This window comes from Salvelinus namaycush, chromosome 18, assembly GCF_016432855.1.
Source record: "Salvelinus namaycush isolate Seneca chromosome 18, SaNama_1.0, whole genome shotgun sequence".
Classification (NCBI taxonomy): Eukaryota; Metazoa; Chordata; class Actinopteri; order Salmoniformes; family Salmonidae; genus Salvelinus; species Salvelinus namaycush.
This window is the reverse complement of record NC_052324.1, coordinates 37,120,631-37,141,498: the sequence shown is the minus strand read 5'-3', so window position 1 is coordinate 37,141,498 and position 20,868 is coordinate 37,120,631. Positions and strand designations below refer to the sequence as shown.

Below are 20,868 nucleotides of genomic sequence, written 5' to 3'. Positions count from 1 at the left end.
ATGTATATGGTGTGTAGTCTATATACAGTAAAACACTATCATACTGTGTAATTTGAATCAGATGTAGCTTTAAGGGTGGTCTCAATAGTCCCCTATTCCCTTTATATTTCTACTTTTGACCCTATGGGCCCTGATCAAAAGTAGAGCACTTTATAGGGAAAGGGCTGTCATTTGAGACGCAGCTCTTTCTCTAGTGACATCATGTATAAAGAGAGTTGAGGGACAGACCACTTGTGCTCATCCTTCCAATGTTATTATCGAGTTGTTGACCTGTCCATGGACTGGGAGCCGACTGTCTCCATCCCTCTCTCTGGCTCTATCTCTCTCTCTGTTCCTCTCTGTCTCTGTCTCTCTCTGTCTCTCTCTCTCTGTTCCTCTCTGTCTCTCTCTCTCTCTGTTCCTCTCTTTCTCTCTCCCTCTCTCTCTGTTCCTCTCTCTCTCTCTGTCTCTCAAACTCCCTCTCTCTCTGTCTCTCTCTCTCTCCCTCCCTCTCTCTCTCTGTCTCTCTCTCTCTCCCTCCCCTCTCTCTCTGTTCCTCTATGTTCCTTCCTCTCTCTCTCTGTTCCTCCCTCTCTCTCTGTCTCTCAATCTCCCTCTCAATTCAATTCAATTCAAGGGGCTTTATTGGCATGGGAAACATGTGTTAACATTGCCAAAGCAAGTGAGGTAGACAATACACAATACACCTCTCTCTGTTTGTCTCTCTCTCTCTCTGTCTCTCCTCTCTCTGCTGCTGGGCCTAGCTGTCTGCTGGATTCAGGCCATTCAAAGTCACACAACCCCCTCTGGTGGCTGGGAGTGAGAGTGAGGTTTTGGGGACATTTAAAACAAACTGGTTAAATATATTACTTTAACACCGAGTTAGCCTTAACCTTACTAAAACTAACTCTTGTGTCACGATCGTCTTCGTGAGAGAGAGAGGACCAAGGCACAGCGCGTGAAAAATACATCTTCTTTAATGAAGGAAAAAACAACCACTTACAAAATGAACAAAACAAATGATCGTGAAGCTAAACAGAACTAAGTGCACACATGCAACATAGAACATAGACATAGACAACTACCCACAAAAGCCTACTGCCTATGGCTGCCTTAAATATGGCTCCCAATCAGAGACAATGAATGACAGCTGTCTCTGATTGAGAACCAATCTAGGCAGCCATAGACATAACTAGACAACTACACTCTACTCTGCCCCATACACATACAACACCCCTAGACACTACAAAACACATACATTCCCCATGTCACACCCTGACCTAACTAAAAAACATAAAAAAACAAAGAATACTAAGGCCAGGGCGTGACAGTACCCCCCCCAAAGGTGCGGCCTCCGACCGCACAACCTGAAATAGAAAGGGGAGGGTCCGGGGTGGGCCCCATCATGGCGGCGGCTCGGGTGCGGGACGTGGCCCCCACTCCACCATTGTCAATACCCGCTTTGGTAGCCTCCTCCAAATGGCCACCCTCCAAATTAACCCCACCGGACTGAGGGGCAGCTCCGGACTGAGGGGCAGCACCGGACTGAGGGGCAGCACCGGACTGGCTGGCGGATCCTGGCTGGCTGGCGGATCCTGGCTGGCTGGCGGATCCTGGCTGGCTGGCTCTGGCGGATCCTGGCTGGATGACGGCTCTGGCTGGTCATGGCTGGATGACGGCTCTGGCTGGTCATGGCTGGATGACGGCTCTGGCTGGTCATGGCTGGATGACGGCTCTGGCTGGTCATGGCTGGATGACGGCTCTGGCTGGTCATGGCTGGATGACGGCTCTGGCTGGTCATGGCTGGATGACGGCTCTGGCTGGTCATGGCTGGATGACGGCTCTGGCTGGTCATGGCTGGCGGAAGGCTCTGGCTGATCCTGTCTGGCGGAAGGCTCTGGCTGATCCTGTCTGGCGGAAGGCTCTGGCTGATCCTGTCTGTCGGAAGGCTCTAGCGGCTCCTGTCTGGCGGAAGGCTCTGTAGGCTCATGGCAGACGGGCGGCTTTGCAGGCTCATGGCAGACGGGCGGCTTTGCAGGCTCAGTACAGACGGGCAGTTCATGCGGCGCTTGGCAGACGGACAGTTCAGACGGCGTTGGGCAGACGGGCAGTTCAGGCGCCGTTGGGCAGACGGGCAGTTCAGGCGCCGCTGGGCAGACGGGCAGTTCAGGCGCCGCTGGGCAGACGGCAGACTCTGGCCGGCTGAGACGCACTGTAGGCCTGGTGCGTGGTGCCGGAACTGGAGGTACCGGGCTAAGGACACGCACCTTCAGGCTAGTGCGGGGAACAACAACAGGGCACACTGGACTCTCAAGACGTACTATAGGCCTGGTGCGTGGTACCGGCACTGGTGTTACCGGGCTGAGGGCACGCACATCAGGGCGAGTACGGGGAGAAGGAACAGTGCGTACAGGGCTCTGGATACGCACAGGAGGCGTGGTGTAGGCACTGGTGGTACTGGCCTGGAGCGGGGAGATGGCGCCGGAAATACCGGACCATGCAGGCGTACTGGCTCCCTTGAGCACTGAGCCTGCCCAACCTTACCTGGTTGTATGCTCCCCGTCGCCCGACCAGTGCGGGGAGGTGGAATAACCCGCACTGGGCTATGTAGGCGAACCGGGGACACCATGCGTAAGGCTGGTGCCATGTAAGCCGGCCCGAGGAGACGCACTGGTGGCCAGATGCGTTGGACCGGCTTCATGACATCCGGCTCAACGCTCAATCTAGCCCGGCCGATACGTGGAGCTGGAATGTACCGAACCGGGCTATGCACTCGTACAGGAGACACCATGCGCTCTACTGCGTAACACGGTGTCTGCCCGTACTCTCGCTCTCCACGGTAAGTACAGGGAGTAGGCGCAGGTCTCCTACCTGACTTCGCCACTCTCCCTTTAAGCCACCCCCCAAGAAATTTTTGGGGTTTACTCACAGGCTTCCTTGCTAGTCGCGTACCCTCATAACTCCGGTTCCTCTCTCCGGTTGCCTCTGCTCTCCTAATCGCCTCCAGCTGTTCCCATGGGAGGCGATCTCTTCCAGCTCGGATCTCCTCCCATGTGTAGCAACCCTTGCCGTCCAAAACATCCTCCCATGTCCACGAGTCCTGGTTTCTTTGCCGCTGTTGTTGGTTCCTCTCACGCTGCTTGATCCATGGTTGGTGGGTAGTTCTGTCACGATCGTCTTCGTGAGAGAGAGAGGACCAAGGCGCAGCGCGTGAAAAATACATCTTCTTTAATGAAGGAAAAAAACAACCACTTACAAAATGAACAAAACAAACGATCGTGAAGCTAAACAGAACTAAGTGCACACATGCAACATAGAACATAGACATAGACAACTACCCACAAAAGCCTACTGCCTATGGCTGCCTTAAATATGGCTCCCAATCAGAGACAATGAATGACAGCTGTCTCTGATTGAGAACCAATCTAGGCAGCCATAGACATAACTAGACAACTACACTCTACTCTGCCCCATACACATACAACACCCCTAGACACTACAAAACACATACATTCCCCATGCCACACCCTGACCTAACTAAAAAACATTAAAAAACAAAGAATACTAAGGCCAGGGCGTGACATCTTGTTGACCTTATCTCACTACTGCAAAGTTATTGTTTCAAGATTGGCTTCAAATTAATAAGTTGGAGTTGATATACAGTACCAGTCAAACGTTTGGACACCTACTCATTCAAGTGTTATTCTTTCTACGTTGTAGAATAATAGTGAAGACATCAAAACTATGAAATAACACATATGGGATCATGTAGAAAACAAGAAAGTGTTCAACAAATGAAAATATATTTTATATTTGAGATTCTTCAAATATCCACCTTTGCCTTGATGACAGATTTGAACACTCTTGGCATTCTCTCAACCAGCTTCATGAGGTAGTCACCTGGAATGCATTTAATTAACAACTGTGCCTTGTTAAAAAGGAATTTGTAGAATTTATTTCCTTCTTAATGCGTATGAGCCAGTCAGTTGTGTTGTGACTAGGTAGGGGTGGTATACAGAAGATAGCCCTATTTGGTGAAAGTCCATATTATGGCAAGAACAGCTCAAATAAGCAAAGAGAAGCGACAGTCCATCACTACTTTAAGACATGAAGGTCAGTCAATCTGGAAAATTTCAAGAACTTTGAAAGTGTCTTCAAGTGCAGTCGCAAAAACCATGAATCGCTAGGATGAAACTGGCTCTCATGAGGACCGCCACAGGAATGGAAGACCCAGAGTTACCTCTGCTGCAGAGGATAAGTTCATTAGAGTTACCAGCCTCAGATTGCAGCACAAATAAATGCTTCACAGATTTAAAGTAACATTACATACACATCTCAACATCAACTGTTCAGAGGAGACAGGCCTTCATGGTCAAATTGCTGCAAAGTAACCACTACTAAAGGACACCAATAATAAGAAGAGACTTGCTTGGGCCAAGAAACACGAGCAATGGACACCAGTTGACATCTGTCTTTTGGTCTGATGAGTACTTATTTGAGATTTTTGGTTCCAACCGCCATATCTTTGTAAAACGCAAAGTTAGTGAACGGATGATCTCTGCATATGGGTGGTTCCCACCGTGAAGCATGGAGGAGGAGGTGTGATGGTGTGGGGGTGCTTTGCTGGTGACACTGTCTGTGATTTATTTAGAATTCAAGACACATTTAACCAGCATGGCTACCACAGCATTCTGCAGTGATACGCCATCCCATCTGGTTTGCGCTTAGTGGGACTATCATTTGTTTTTCAACAGGACAATGACCCAAAACACCTCCAGGCTGTGTAAGGGCTATTTGACCAAGAAGGAGAGTGATGGAGTGCTGCATCAGATGACCTGGTCTCCACAATCACCCAACCTCTACCCAATTGAGATGGTTTGGGATGAGTTGGACCGCAGAGTGAAGGATAAGCAGCCAACAAGTGCTCAGCATATGTGGGAACTCCTTCAAGACTGTTGGAAAAGCATTCCAGGTGAAGTTGGTTGAGAGAATGCCAAGAGTGTGCAAAGCTGTCATCAAGTCAAAGGGTGGCTACTTTGAAGAATATTACATTTTTTACACTTTTTTGGTTACTACATGTTTCCATGTGTGTTATTTCATAGTTTTGCTATCTTTACTTTCATTCTACATTGAAGAAAATAGTAAACATAAAGAAAAGCCCTTGAATGAGTAGGTGTGTCCAAACTTTGGACTGGTAAATTATGTTCAAACTACTGGTCTCTGTGTGTCTCTAATGGTTGTTCTTCTCTCTGGCTGCGTTTAGACAGGCAGCCCAATTCTGATCTTTTTTTAACTAATTGGGCTATTGACCAATCAGATCTGAAAAAGATTGAATGTGAAAATATCTGAGGTGATTACTCAAAAGACTAATTGATGGAAAATATCATTGAGGCCAAAACGTGGACTAAGAGTTTAATGGTTGTTCTCTCTGTGGCTGTTGTTCTCTGTGTCTCTAATGGCTGTTCTCTGTCTCTCCAATGGCTGTTGTTCTCTCTGTGTCTCTAATGGCTGTTGTTCTCTGTGTCTCTAATGGCTGTTGTTCTCTGTCTCTCCAATGGCTGTTGTTCTCTGTGTCTCTAATGGCTGTTGTTCTCTCTCTGTCTCTAATGGCTGTTCTCTGTCTCTCCAATGGCTGTTGTTCTCTCTGTGTCTCTAATGGCTGTTGTTCTCTGTGTCTCTAATGGCTGTTGTTCTCTGTCTCTCCAATGGCTGTTGTTCTCTCTCTGTCTCTAATGGCTGTTGTTCTCTGTGTCTCTAATGGCTGTTGTTCTCTCTGTGTCTCTAATGGCTGTTGTTCTCTGTGTCTCTAATGGCTGTTGTTCTCTGTCTCTCCAATGGCTGTTGTTCTCTCTCTGTCTCTAATGGCTGTTGTTCTCTGTCTCTCCAATGGCTGTTGTTCTCTCTGTGTCTCTAATGGCTGTTGTTCTCTGTGTCTCTAATGGCTGTTGTTCTCTCTGTGTCTCTAATGGCTGTTGTTCTCTCTGTGTCTCTAATGGCTGTTGTTCTCTCTGTGTCTCTAATGGCTGTTGTTCTCTGTGTCTCTAATGGCTGTTGTTCTCTGTGTCTCTAATGGCTGTTGTTCTTTCTCTGTCTCTAATGGCTGTTGTTCTCTGTGTCTCTAATGGCTGTTGTTCTCTCTCTGTCTCTAATGGCTGTTGTTCTCTGTGTCTCTAATGGCTGTTGTTCTCTCTGTGTCTCTAATGACTGTTGTTCTCTGTGTCTCTAATGGCTGTTGTTCTCTGTCTCTCCAATGGCTGTTGTTCTCTCTCTGTCTCTAATGGCTGTTGTTCTCTGTGTCTCTAATGGCTGTTGTTCTCTCTGTGTCTCTAATGACTGTTGTTCTCTGTGTCTCTAATGGCTGTTGTTCTCTGTCTCTCCAATGGCTGTTGTTCTCTCTCTGTCTCTAATGGCTGTTGTTCTCTGTGTCTCTAATGGCTGTTGTTCTCTCTGTGTCTCTAATGACTGTTGTTCTCTGTGTCTCTAATGGCTGTTGTTCTCTCTCTGTCTTTATTGGCTGTTGTTCTCTCTGTGTCTCTAATGGCTGTTGTTCTTTCTCTGTCTCTAATGGCTGTTGTTCTCTGTGTCTCTAATGGCTGTTGTTCTCTCTGTGTCTCTAATGACTGTTGTTCTCTGTGTCTCTAATGGCTGTTGTTCTCTGTGTCTCTAATGGCTGTTGTTCTCTGTGTCTCTAATGACTGGTGTTCTCTGTGTCTCTAACGGCTGTTGTTCTCTCTGTGTCTCTAATGACTGTTGTTCTTCTCTGTCTCTATTGGCTGTTGTTCTCTCTGTGTCTCTAATGACTGTTGTTCTTCTCTGTCTCTATTGGCTGTTGTTCTCTCTGTGTCTCTAATGACTGTTGTTCTCTGTGTCTCTAATGGCTGTTGTTCTCTGTGTCTCTAATGGCTGTTGTTCTCTGTCTCTCCAATGGCTGTTGTTCTCTGTGTCTCTAATGGCTGTTGTTCTCTCTGTGTCTTTATTGGCTGTTGTTCTCTCTCTGTCTCTATAGGCTGTTGTTCTTTCTCTGTCTTTAATGGCTGTTGTTCTCTCTGTGTCTCTTTAATGGCTGTTGTTCTCTCTCTGTCTTTAATGGCTGTTGTTCTATCTGTGTCTCTAGTGGCTGTTGTTCTCTTTGTGTATCTAACGGCTGTTGTTCTCTCTGTGTCTCTAATGACTGTTGTTCTTCTCTGTCTCTATTGGCCGTTGTTCTCTCTGTGTCTCTAATGACTGTTGTTCTCTCTGCAGGCGAAACGAGCAGTTCAGAGAGGGGCGACGGCTGTCATTTTTGACGTGTCCGAAAACTCTGATGCCATTGATCAGGTCAGTACACACACACACACACACATGGTTTCCATATTTCCATACACCCATTGGGCACTCACATTCCAAGTCTCCACTCAAGAATGGGGGTGGGATGTATAGCGGCCATTTAACGGGCACCTGTGCAACTCTGCTATTTTGTGTGTTTTTGCGCGGTTCTTAACTACATTGTTACATAGTGTTTCCGCCATCGTTTTCTATGACCGAAAAGAGCATCTGGACATCAGAACAGGGATCACTACCCTTGATTTGGATGAAGATTTCTACTTCAAGAGTCGGTCGGAGCAGGACATACTGCTCACCTCGGACCAGGCCCTCACCCCCGACACTCTGAAGAGAAAGAGGCGGCGATAGAGGACTACATCCTGATGAAACTGCGACTGTAAATAAACCGTCTCTTCCCGATGTTCTATTAGCAAATTAACAACCACCAGAGAATAAACTGGGCGAGCTCCGTTCAAGACTATCCTGAAGAACTGTAATATCCATATGTTTCTAGGAAACTTGGCTGAACGAGGACATGGATAATATACACGTAGCTTGTCTTTCTATGCATCGGCAGGACAGAACGGCAGCGTCGGGTCAAGAGGGTTGGTGTGTTTCTTTGTTAACAACAGCAGATGCACAATCTCTAATATTAATGAAGTCTGGAGGTTCTGCTCACCTGATTTAGAGTATCTCATGATAAGCTATAGACCATTTACAAAAATAATTTTCATCTATAGTTTTCGTAGCCTTCTGTCGTGTCTTTACTATCATTAACTGAAGACTTAATTTTTATCAAAGATTCTCTGTAATTAGTATTACGCGATTAAACTGATTAATCATGTAACTGTAATTAACTAGGAAGTCGGGGCACCAAGGAAAATATTCAGATTACAAAGTTATAATTTTCCTAATATAACTTTTCAGATATTTTATATCTGATCAATTAGTCTTCGAATTAATGAATTATTTATTTTACCTCACGTTAGTCTCATTCCAAACGTCGTAAATTGTTGGTTATCTGCACGAACCCAGTCTTCACTATGAGTCATCCATACATCAATTGTCTTAAATCATTTATTTATTAACTAACTAAACAATCACAGAAGTGCACACACAAACAAACAAAGTAAATATAGTTACAAGAAATGATAGGGGAATGTGCCCTAGTGGGCTAAACCGGCATGGCGGCTTGTTGGACAAAAGGGGAGTGGTGGTCAGATGAGAAGTCACGACAGAGTTGATAATTATAACAATTGAAATGCTAATCCTTTGCACATGAACGCTCACTCATTCGGGAACAATTGCAATCAATATATATATTTACGCTCAGTGTGTCGTCTTGATCGCTGTTGAAAAGTTTGTTTCTTTTGTAGAATTTTCCGTCCTCTCGCTCTCTCTCTGTCATGGTTAGAATGGATAGTTCAGAGTGACATTCATTCATGTCGTTATAGAATAGATGTTTCGGCGGTTGTCGGGCTTCGCGTTCAATGATACCGAATTCCTAGCTGCAGACTAGTAATTAATATCAAAGACGTGTTCTTATTCTGTCGTTATCGATAGTCTAAGAGTTTAACCACGTGGTGTGGTTAAAAGATTCAGCAGGCTGGTCTCAAACATTGGCCTTCTCTTTATTGAGGTAAGCTGGTCTGCAACCTTTGTCCTCTCGTGATTGAGAGAAAACATGGTCTGTTGAGACATTCTCAAAATTGGGGTTTTATTCGGGAGTTGCAGAGAAGGGCCTGTTGCAGAGAAGGGCCTGTCCCAGGATGCCCGACCCTGACTGGGCTCATGGGCGGTCCTCTGATTTAGTTAAACTCAAAAGGAAATTGGAGTTTCCTTCATTAAACAGTCCAAAATCACATTACACAATTTTACAAACAGTATCATCCTCACTCATTCATCTTATACAACAATTAGATGTAAACCTCATATCTGAGGCTATTATATAAACAGCGTTATGGTAATGTGGCCGCACCATCTCTCATAAGTTTTACAAACTTGTACCAAACGGACCAGTTCGTAGCTGGATTCTTCCCCGATCTTTTATACCTTCTCCGGAACATAAATGTTGTTCGGACCTCAAGTTCTGTGAGGTGGAAGAAATTCCTTTGTTCTCTATGAAACTTCACTCTGTCTCTATACTGTGGCCATGAGGAGATCATCTCCTCCCGGAATTTACGACCTCTCTGACCACAGCAGCCTGTGTAGGAGGCAGGGAGAGGGGGATGGGGCTTGCTGTACCCAAAGAGGGCAACGTCATGACATTTCTATTTACCACCACAAATCGATGCACTTAACGCGCTGTATAGCAAACAGAAACCCAGCCAAAAACAGCAAGCAATGCAGGTGTAGAAGTACGGTGGCTAGGAAAAACTCCCTTGAAAGGCCAGAACCTAGGAAGAAACCTAGAGAGGAACCAGGCTATGAGGGCTGGCCAGTCCTCTTCTGGCTGTGCCTGGTGGAGATTTTAACAGAACATGGCCAAGATTTTCAAATGTTCATAAATGACCAGCATGGTCAAATAATAATATTCACACTCCACACTGCCCTTTCCCACTTGGACAAAAGGAACACCTATGTGAGAATGCTGTTCATTGACTACAGCTCAGCTCCAAGCTCATCACTAAGCTAAGGGCCCTGGGACTGAACACTTCTATCTGCAACTGGATCCTGGACTTCCTGACGGGCCGCCCCCAGGTGGCCATGCTGACCTTCAACACGGGGGCCTCTCAGAGGTGTGTGCTTAGTCCCCTCCTATACTCCCTTTTCAACCACAACTGCGTGGCCGCACATGACTCCAACACCATCGTTAAGTTTGCAAATGACACGAAAGTAGCAAGCCTCAGAGACCTGGCAGTGTGGTGCCAGGACAACAACCTGTCCCTCAACGTCAGCAAGAAAAAGGAGCTGATCATGGACTACAGGAAAAGGATGGCCGAGCACGCCCCAATTCACATTGACGGGTCTGTAGTGGAGTGGGTCGAGAGCTTCACGTTCCTCGGGGCCTAATCACTAAGGACCTAAACACACCAACACAGTCGTGAAGAGGGCACGACAACTACCCACAGCTGCTAATTAGTTAGTCTGGGTAGCTGTTGGTTGACTATTTAACTATCTGCATTGACCCTTTTTGCAATAACTTTTTTGACTCATCACATACGCTGCTGTTACTGTTTATTATCTGTCACTTTATTCCTAGTTATATGTACATATCTACCTCAAATACCTCATAGCCTGCACATCAACTTGGTACTGGTACCCCGCTTATATAACCAAGTTATCGTTACTCATTGTGTATTTATTATTACGTCTTATTACTTTTCTATTATTTCTCTATTTTCTTTCTCTCTGCATTGTTGGGAAGGGCCCGTAAGTAAGTATTTCACTGTTAGTCCAATGTACAATGTAAAACACCAAATAATGCATGTAGAGCAGGATTAGACCGATACACGCTAATTATCAAAATCCACAAAAGAGCTCTCTTCCTGCCTGTGATACAGAAGTCTCTCCTCCACCCTCCACTGGTGCGGCAGCAGGGAGAGGCAGTAGCAGCTTTCTCAGAGAGAGCGAGAAGAATTCTCCTGTGGTATTCAGCCAGGCCCACAGCACCAGGCCCACAGCACCAGGCCCACAGCACCAGGCCCGGACCTGCAGGTTCCTCTGTGTTCAGGCCTCCAGGCTGTAAGCAGCAATGTAGCAGAGACTCACAGAGATAAAAGGCTTGTGAGGGGACCACATGAAAGTCAGCGTGGCCCCCAAGGTCAAATTCCCCTGAGAGGGTTTCCAGTTGCAGCTGCCCAATCGACACAGACACAAGGCCGAGGGGTAGGGAGGAGGAGTTAGAGAGAGGGTTATGAAGTTAATGTTTTTGACCTCTTTTTCTCCCTGTTTACATGATCTATCTACTAACTATATGTATTTTATTATCAAAGTCTTTAACGTTGAGTTAAACATGTTGGTTTTTGATAATGGGGAAGATCTTTATTGACGTTCCGTTTGACATTGAGAATATCTCTTCTATACACATTCAGTTTGTTCTTTAGTTCTTGTACCTTGGTTGAACTGAAGTAGCAACACTTTCCTTTATCGTGAGGTATCTGGTGTATATACTTTACGTATAGCATAACGGTATTATCACATTGACATGGATGCTAGCAGTGTTAGCCCTTTGAGAGCCTGGTCTATATTGACTCTCTTGCGGGGGAAAAACAGCAGAAGCAGAGGAAGAGATGTTAAATAGCCGTACGCTATACTTTAATCAGAGAGAGCATATTTCACTTGGAAACATGACGACAGGGGAAGAAATAGAAATGGTGAATATCTCTGGTATTTCCCCTGGGATTTTTAAATGACAGACTAGGGCAGGGAGGGAGCAGACTACAGAGGGGCTCAGTCCAATGGAGGAGTCCCACTAGAGAAACTGTAGAGAGTACTGAGGGCAGGGAGGGACGGAGGCCAAAAGAGAAACTGATTAGATAAGATGAGTTTATTAGTCACAGATGTAATTGCTGGGTACAATGAAATTATTCAGCTCCGAGCTCCAACACTGCAGGTCAAAAAGAGAAGTGAATAAAACAATAATCTAAATAATAATATATACATATATATATATTATATATATCAATATTTACAACTGTAACAATTTACATGTCCATATGGGGTAGGGGCAGGGTAACTGTCCATTGTGGGGGGAAGAGGGGGGGGGGGGGGGGCAGGTAGCTGACTAGTGGTGGCTATTCAGCAGCCTGATGGTCTGGGGGTAGAAGCTATTGGCCAGTCTAACAGTCTCTGCCACGATGCTCCTATACTGCCCACGTCTTAGTGATGGAAGCAAGGAGAACAGGACATGGTTCGGGTGGCTGGGGTCACTGATGATCTTCTTGGCCTTCCTGCGACACCTGGTGTTGTAGGTGTCCTGGAGGGCAGGCAGTGTGCAGCCAATGGTGCGTTACGCTGAGCGACCCACCCTCTGAGGCTTCGGCCATATTCCCAGTCATCTTTCCATGGTTAAATGCGGTGGTTCGCGCTTTCAGTTTTGCGCGAATGCCGCCATCTATCCACGGTTTCTGGTTAGGGTAGGTTTTAATAGTCACAGGGAGTACAGGAGGGGGCTGGGTATGCACCCTTGTGGGGCCCCCGTGTTGAGGATTAGTGTGGAGGAGATAATGTTGTCTACCTTCACCACCTGGGGACAGCCCGTCAGGAAGTCCAGGACCCAGTTGCATAGGCCCACAGAAGGCAGAAAAGAGAGAGAATCAAATCAAATGTTTTATATAGCCCTTCTTACTTCTTCTTCTGATATATCAAAGTGCTGTACAGAAACCCAGCCTAAAACCCCAAACAGCAAGCAATGCAGGTGTAGAAGCACGGTGGCTAGGATAAACTCCCTAGAAGGCCAAAACCTAGGAAGAAACCTAGAGAGGAACCAGGCTATCAGGGGTGGCCAGTCCTCTTCTGGCTGTGCCGGGTGGAGATTATAACAGAACATGGCCAAGATGTTCAAATGTTCATAAATGACCAGCATGGTCAAATAATAGTAATCACAGTGAACAGGTCAGGGTTCCATAGCCGCAGGCAGAACAGTTGAAACTGGAGCAGCAGCACGGCCAGGTGGACTGGGGACAACAAGGAGTCATCATGACAGGTAGTCCTGAGGCATGGTTCTAGGGCTCAGGTCCTCCGAGAGAGAGAGAGAAAGAATGAATTAGAGAGAGCATACTTAAATTCACACAGGGCACTGGATAAGACAGGAGAAATACTCCAGATATAACAGACTGACGCTAGCCCCACGACACATAAACTGCTGCAGCATAAATACTGGAGGCTGAGACAGGAGGGGTCAGGAGACACTGTGGCCCCATCCGATGATACCCCCGGACAGGGCCAAACAGGCAGGATATAACCCCACCCACTTTTCCAAAGCACAGCCCCCACACCACTAGAGGGATATCTTCAACCACCAACTTACCATCCTGAGACAAGGCCGAGTATAGCCCAAAAAGATCTCCGCCACGGCACAACCCAAGGGGGGGGGCGCCAACCCAGGCAGGAAGACCACGTCAGTGACTCAACCCACTCAAGTGACGCACCCTTCCTAGGGACGGCATGGAAGAGCACCAGTAAGCCAGTGACTCAGAGACAGCAAGGTCGGTTCGTTGCTCCAGTGCCTTTCCGTTCACCTTCACACTCTTGAGCCAGACTACACTCAATCATAGGGCCTACTGAAGAGATGAGTCTTCAATGAAGACTTAAAGGTTGAGACCAAGTCTGCGTCTCTCACATGGGTAGGAAGACCATTCCATAAAAACTGAGCTATATAGGAGAAAGCCCTGCCTCCAGCTGTTTGCTTAGCAATTCAAGGAAGAATTAGGAGGCCTGCGCCTTGTGACCGTAGCGTACGTGTAGGTATGTACGGCAGGACCAAATCGGAAAGATAGGTAGGAGCAAGCCCATGTATTGCTTTGTAGGTTAGCAGTAAAACCTTGAAATCAGCCCTTGCCTTAACTGGAAGCCAGTGTAGGGAGGCTAGCAATGGAGTAATATGATCAATTTGGTTCTAGTCAGGATTCTAGCAGCCGTATTTAGCACTAATTGAGGTTTATTTAGTGCTTTATCCGGGTAGCCGGAAAGTAGAGCATTGCAGTAGTCTAACCTAGAAGTAACAAAGCATGGATACATTTTTCTGCATCATTTTTGGACAGAAAATTTCTGATTTTTGCAATGTTACGAAAATGGAAAAAAGCTGTCCTTAAAACAGTCTTGATATGTTCGTCAAAAGAGAGATCAGGGTCCAGAGTAATGCCGAGGTCCTTCAGTTTTATTTGAGATGAATGTACAACCATCAAGATTAATTGTCAGATTCAACAGAAGATCTCTTTGTTTCTTGGGACCTAGAACAAGCATCTCTGTTTTGTCCAAGTTTAAAAGTAGAAAGTTTGCAGCCATCCACTTCCTTATGTCTGAAACACAGGCTTCCAACGAGGGTTATTTTGGGGCTTCACCATGTTTCATTGAACTGTACAGCTGTGTGTCATCCGCATAGCAATGAAAGTTAACATTATGTTTTCGAATGACATCCCCAAGAGGTAAAATATATAGTGAAAACAATAGTGGTCCTAAAACGGAGCCTTGAGGAACACCGAAATTTACAGTTGATTTTTCAGAGGACAAACCATTCACAGAGACAAACTGATATCTTTCCGACAGATAAGATCTAAACCAGGCCAGAACTTGTCCGTGTAGACCAATTTGGGTTTCCAATCTCTCCAAAAGAATGTGGTGATCGATGGTATCAAAAGCAGCACTAAGGTCTAGGAGCACGAGGACAGATGCAGAGCCTCGGTCTGACGCCATTAAAAGGTAATTTTCCACCTTCACAAGTGCAGTCTCAGTGCTATGAAGGGGTCTAAAACCAGAATAAAGCATTTCGTATACATTGTTTGTCTTCAGGAAGGCAGTGAGTTGCTGCGCAACAGCTTTTTCAAAAACAATTGACAGGAATGGGAGATTCGATATAGGCCGATAGTTTTTTTATATTTTCTTGGTCAAGGTGTGGCTTTTTCAAGAGAGGCTTTATTACTGACACTTTTAGTGAGTTTGGTACACATCCGGTGGATAGAGAGACGTTTATTATGTTCAACATAGGAGGGTCCAGTATAGGGTTAATAGGGTCCAGTATGCAGCTTGAAGGTTTAGAGGCCATGATTATTTTCATCATTGTGTCAAGAGATATAGTACTAAAACACTTGAGTGTCTCCATTGATCCTAGGTCCTGGCAGAGTTGTGCTTACTCGAGACAACTGAGCTTTGGAGGAATACACAGATTTAAAGAGGAGTCCGTAATTTGCTTTCTAATGATCATGATCTTTTCCTCAAAGAAGTTCATGAATTTATTACTGCTGAAGTGAAAGCCATCCTCTCTTGGGGAATGCTGCTTTTTAGTTAGCTTTGCGACAGTGTCAAAAATAAATTTTGGATTGTTCTTATTTTCCTCAATTAAGTTGGAAAAATAGGATGATCGAGCAGCAGTGAGGGCTCTTTGATACTGCACAGTACAGTACAAGCTAGTCGGAAGACTTCCAGTTTGGTGTGGCACCATTTCTGTTCCAATTCTCTGGAAGTTTGCTTCAGAGCTCGGGTATTTTCTGTATACCAGAGAGCTAGTTTCTTATGACAAATGTTTTTAGTTTTTAGGGGTGCAACTGCATCTAGGGTATTGTGCCAGGTTAAATTGAGTTCCCCAGTTAGGTGGTTAACTGATTTTTGTCCTCTGACATCCATGGGTAGGCAGAGGGAGTCTGGAAGGGCATCAAGGAATCTTTGGGGTGTCTGAGAATTAATAGCACGACCTTTGATGCTCCTTAGGTTGGGGTCTGAACAGATTATGTATTGCGATTGCAAACGTAATAAAATGGTGGTCCGATAGTCCAGGATTATGAGGAAAAACATTAAGATCCACAACATTTATTCCATGGGACAAAACTAGGTCCAGAGTATGACTGTGGCAGTGAGTAGGTCCGGAGACATGTTGGACAAAACCCACCGATTTGATGATGGCTCCGAAAGCCTTTTGGAGTGGGTCTGTGGACTTTTCCATGTGAAGTCACCAAAAATTTGAATATTATCTGCTATGACTACAAGGTCCGATAGGAATTCAGGGAACTCGGTAGCTATAAAAAGTGATTGAGTAGGCTGCATAGATTTCATGACTAGAAGTTCAAAAGACGAAAACGTAGTTTTTTTTTTGTAAATTGAAATTTGGTATCGTAAATGTTAGCAACACCTCCGCCTTTGTGGGATGCACGGGGGATATGGTCACTAGTGTAACCAGGAGGTGAGGCCTCATTTAACACAGTAAATTCATCAGGCTTAAGCCATGTTTCAGTCAAGCCAATCACATCAAGATTATGATCAGTGATCAGTTCATTGACTATAACTGCCTTTGAAGTGAGGGATCTATCATTAAGTTGCCCTATTTTGAGATGTGAGGTATCACAATCTCTTTCAATAATGTCAGGAAGTGAGGAGGTCTTTATTCCAGTGAGATTGCTAAGGCGAACACCGCCATGTTTAGTTTTGCCCAACCCAGGTTGAGGCACAGACACGGTCTCAATGGGGATAGCTGAGCTGACTACACTGACTGTGCTAGTGGCAGGCTCCACTAAGCTGGCAGGTTGGCTAACAGCCTGCTGCCTGGCCTGCACCCTATTTCATTGTGGAGCTAGGGGAGTTAGAGCCCTGTCTATGTTCGTAGATAAGATGAGAGCACCCCTCCAGCTAGGATGGAGTCCATCACTCCTCAACAGGCCAGGCTTGGTCCTGTTTGTGGGTGAGTCCCAGAAAGAGGACCAATTATCTACAAATTCTATCTTTTGGGAGTGGCAGAAAACAGTTTTCAACCAGCGATTTAGTTGTGAGAGACTGCTGTAGAGCTCATCACTCCCCCTAACCGGGAGGCGGCCAGAGACAGTTACTCGATGCCGACACATCTTTCTAACTGATTTACACGCTGAAGCTATGTTGCGCTTGGTGACCTCTGACTGTTTCATCCTAACATCGTTGGTGCCGACGTGGATAACAATATCCCTATACTCTCTACACTCGCCAGTTTTAGCTTTAGCGAGCGCCATCTTCAGATTAGCCTTAACGTCGGTAGCCCTGCCCCCTGGTAAACAGTGTATGATTGCTGGATGATTCGTTTTAAGTCTAATATTACAGGTAATGTAGTCGCCAATGACTAGGGTTTTCAATTTGTCAGAGCTAATGGTGGGAGGCTTCGGCGTCTCAGACCCCATAATGGGAGGAGTAGAGACCAGAGAAGGCTCGGCCTCTGACTCCGACTCGCCGGGAGAACCGGTTGAAAGTTTCCTCCATCCCTCCCTCCCTCCTCCATTTCTCCCTCCCTCCTCCATCCCTCCCTCCTCCATCTCTCCCTCCCTCCTCCATCCCTCCCTCCTCCATCCCGCTGTAGAGGACGACCACAGTTTCCACCTCTCTCTCTCTCTCTCTCTCTCTCTCTCTCTCTCTCTCTCTCTCTCTCTCTCTCTCTCTCTACTCTCTCTACTCTCTCTACTCTCTCTACTCTCTCTTCTCTCTCTTCTCTCTCTCTACTCTCTCTACTCTCTCTTCTCAAAAATTCAAAATTCAAGCTGCTTTATTGGCATGAAAAACATTGTGTCAATATTGCCAAAGCAACAATGTATACAATATACATTGTAATAAAAAATAAAAAAATTAAACTATAACTAACTTATAACTAAATAACGGTCATCTTCACCATTACATCGGTACTACAACTACTATCATCATTACCACCACTACCACCACCACCATCATTAAACTGCTATCATTACCATTACCACCCATACCACTACTATTTGGAATGATAAACAACAATAATAATAGTAATAACAATAACAGTAATAACAATAACAGTCATAATAAGTAAGTTACTGCTTACTATGCAGATGTTATTATTCAGTGTCCCTCAGGCTATGGCAGGCAAATACATATTTGGCTGCAAGAGGAGCCATTGCTCCTTCGCCCATGAGTATTTTTAGTTTTTCCTCTGGGTTTAATAAGTTAAAATTTGGAATAAATGTAGTCATTTCTGTGAATAATGAATCTCTTGGTGAGGAATATTTATCACAGTAAAGGAGAAAGTGCATCTCTGTTTCTACCTCCCCTGTCGTGCAGTGACCACATACACGCTCCTCTTTGGGTAGCCATGTCTTTTTATGTCTGCCGGTTTCTATTGCCAATATTTCTCTCTCTCTCTATCTCTCTCTCTACTCTCTCTCTCTCTCTCTCTCTCTCTCTCCATCCTACAGGAGATGAAATGAGAGACTATGTTGAAGCTGAGCAGACAGTTGTTATTCATCATTAAGGGTAACGTGTGTTGTCCTGTATACATGTCCTAATGTGTGTGTCTGTGTGTTCTCCTCTCCTGTAGCTAAACAAGTTAGCAGAGGACCCTCTGAAGAGGCCAGTGGTTTATGTGAAGGGGGCCGATGCTGTTAAGCTGATGAACATAGTCAACAAGCAGAAAGTGGCCCGCGCCAGGATCCAGCACAGACCACCAAGGGTAAACATTAAAAATAAATATAGATGTTTTATTGTCACATACACCAGATAGGTGCAGTGAAATGTGTTGTTTTACAGGGTCAGCCATAGTAGTACGGTGCCTCTGGAGTAAATTAGGCTAAAGTGCCTTGCTCAAGGGCACATCAACAGATTTTTCACCTTGTCGGCCCAGGAATTCAAACCAGTGACCTTTCAGTTACTGGACCAACGCTCTAACATGTAGGCTACCTGCCGCCACGAGCACTACACTGAGCAAAACCAAAGCAGACGAGAATAACTGTGTGTGTGTGTGTGTGTGTGTGTGTGTGTGTGTGTGTGTGTGTGTGTGTGTGTGTGTGTGTGTGTGTGTGTGTGTGTGTGTGTGTGTGTGTGTGTGTGTGTGTGTGTGTGTGTGTGTGTGTGTGTGTGTGTACACAATTGCAAGTGAATACACAAGCCAAGTCATATTTTAGTTATTATGACTCCCATTTAAACCCTACTGTCACACTTCACAAAGCATTGACTGACTCAAGTCCCACAGCTAACAGCTTCAGATATGGGAAGACACTCTAACAGGGAAATCTGAGCCACTCTCTATTCTTAGTTATATCACATTTCAATTTCACACAGTCAATTTATCAATGGATGTAGCCAGGGGTGCATCTATTCCCAGTTCTGTTCTTCAAACCCTGTGTGTGTGTGTGTGTGTGTGTGTGTGTGTGTGTGTGTGTGTGTGTGTGCGTGTGTGTGTGCGTGCGTGTTTATTAGTCATCAACACATGATGTGTATATGATTTGTTCTTCCAGTCTGTTTTAGTGGTCATTACATCATTCCAGACTGTTTCAGTCATTACATCATTCCAGACTGTTTCAGTGATCACTACATCATTCCAGGCTGTGCAGTGGTCATTATATCAATCCAGACAGTTTCAGTGGTCATTAACTCATTGGAGACAGTTTCAGTGATCATTCCAGACTGTTTCATTGATTATTCCATCATTCCAGACTGTGTCAGTAACCATTCCATCATTCCAGACTGTTTCAGTTGTCATTCCATCATTCCAGACTGTTTCAGTGATCATTCCATCATTCCAGACTGTTTCAGTGATCATTCCATCATTCCAGACTGTTTCAGTGATCATTCCATCATTCCAGACTGTTTCAGGTATCATTCCAGACTGTTTCAGTGATCATTCCATCATTCCATACTGTTTCAGTGATCATTCCATCATTATAGACTGTTTCAGTGATCATTCCATCATTCCAGACTGTTTCAGTGATCATTCCATCATTCCAGACTGTTTCAGTGATCATTCCAGACTGTTTCAGTGATCATTCCATCATTCCAGACTGTTTCAGTTGTCATTCCATCATTCCAGACTGTTTCAGTGATCATTCCATCATTCCAGACTGTTTCAGTGATCATTCCATCATTCCAGACTGTTTCAGTGATCATTCCATCATTCCAGACTGTTTCAGGTATCATTCCAGACTGTTTCAGTGATCATTCCATCATTCCATACTGTTTCAGTGATCATTCCATCATTATAGACTGTTTCAGTGGTCATTCCATCATTCCAGACTGTTTCAGTGATCATTCCATCATTCCAGACTGTTTCAGTGATCATTCCATCATTCCAGACTGTTTCAGTGGTCATTCCATAATTCCAGACTGTTTCAGTGGTCATTCCATAATTCCAGACTGTTTCAGTGGTCATTATATAATTCCAGACTGTTTCAGTGATCATTCCATCATTCCATACTGTTTCAGTGATCATTCCATCATTCCAGACTGTTTCAGTTGTCATTCCATCATTCCAGACTGTTTCAGTGATCATTCCATCATTCCAGACTGTTTCAGTTGTCATTCCATCATTCCAGACTGTTTCAGTGATCATTCCATCATTCCAGACTGTTTCAGTGATCATTCCATCATTCCAGACTGTTTCAGTTGTCATTCCATCATTCCAGACTGTTTCAGTGATTATTCCATCATTCCAGACTGTGTCAGTGATTATTCCATCATTCCAGACTGGTTCATTGATTATTCCATCATTCCAGACTGTGTCAGTGATCATTCCATCATTCCAGACTGTTTCAGGGATCATTCCATCATTCCAGACTGTTTCAGTGATCATTCCATCGTTCCATACTGTTTCAGTGGTCATTCCATCATTCCATCATTCCAGACTGTTTCAGTGATTATTCCATCATTCCAGACTGTTTCAGTGATCATTCCATCATTCCAGACTGTTTCAGTGATCATTCCATCATTCCAGACTGTTTCAGTTGTCATTCCATCATTCCAGACTGTTTCAGTGATTATTCCATCATTCCAGACTGTTTCAGGGATCATTCCATCATTCCAGACTGTTTCAGTGATCATTCCATCATTCCAGACTGTTTCAGTTGTCATTCCATCATTCCAAACTGTTTCAGTGATTATTCCATCATTCCAGACTGTTTCAGTGATCATTCCATCATTCCAGACTGTTTCAGTGATCATTCCATCATTCCAGACTGT

At 45.0% G+C, this 20,868-nt stretch overlaps 1 protein-coding gene across 1 annotated transcript in view; it reads left to right on the top strand.

Annotated features, from left to right (window-relative positions):
- The window catches only part of LOC120063412 (E3 ubiquitin-protein ligase znrf3-like), a 183,941-nt gene that overhangs the window by 140,030 nt on the left and 23,043 nt on the right, over nt 1-20,868 (top strand). The window contains exons 3-4 of the mRNA XM_039013778.1: nt 7,222-7,296; nt 18,236-18,367. Coding sequence (XP_038869706.1) covers nt 7,222-7,296; nt 18,236-18,367 — 207 coding nt within the window. The remainder of the gene's footprint in view (nt 1-7,221; nt 7,297-18,235; nt 18,368-20,868) is intronic.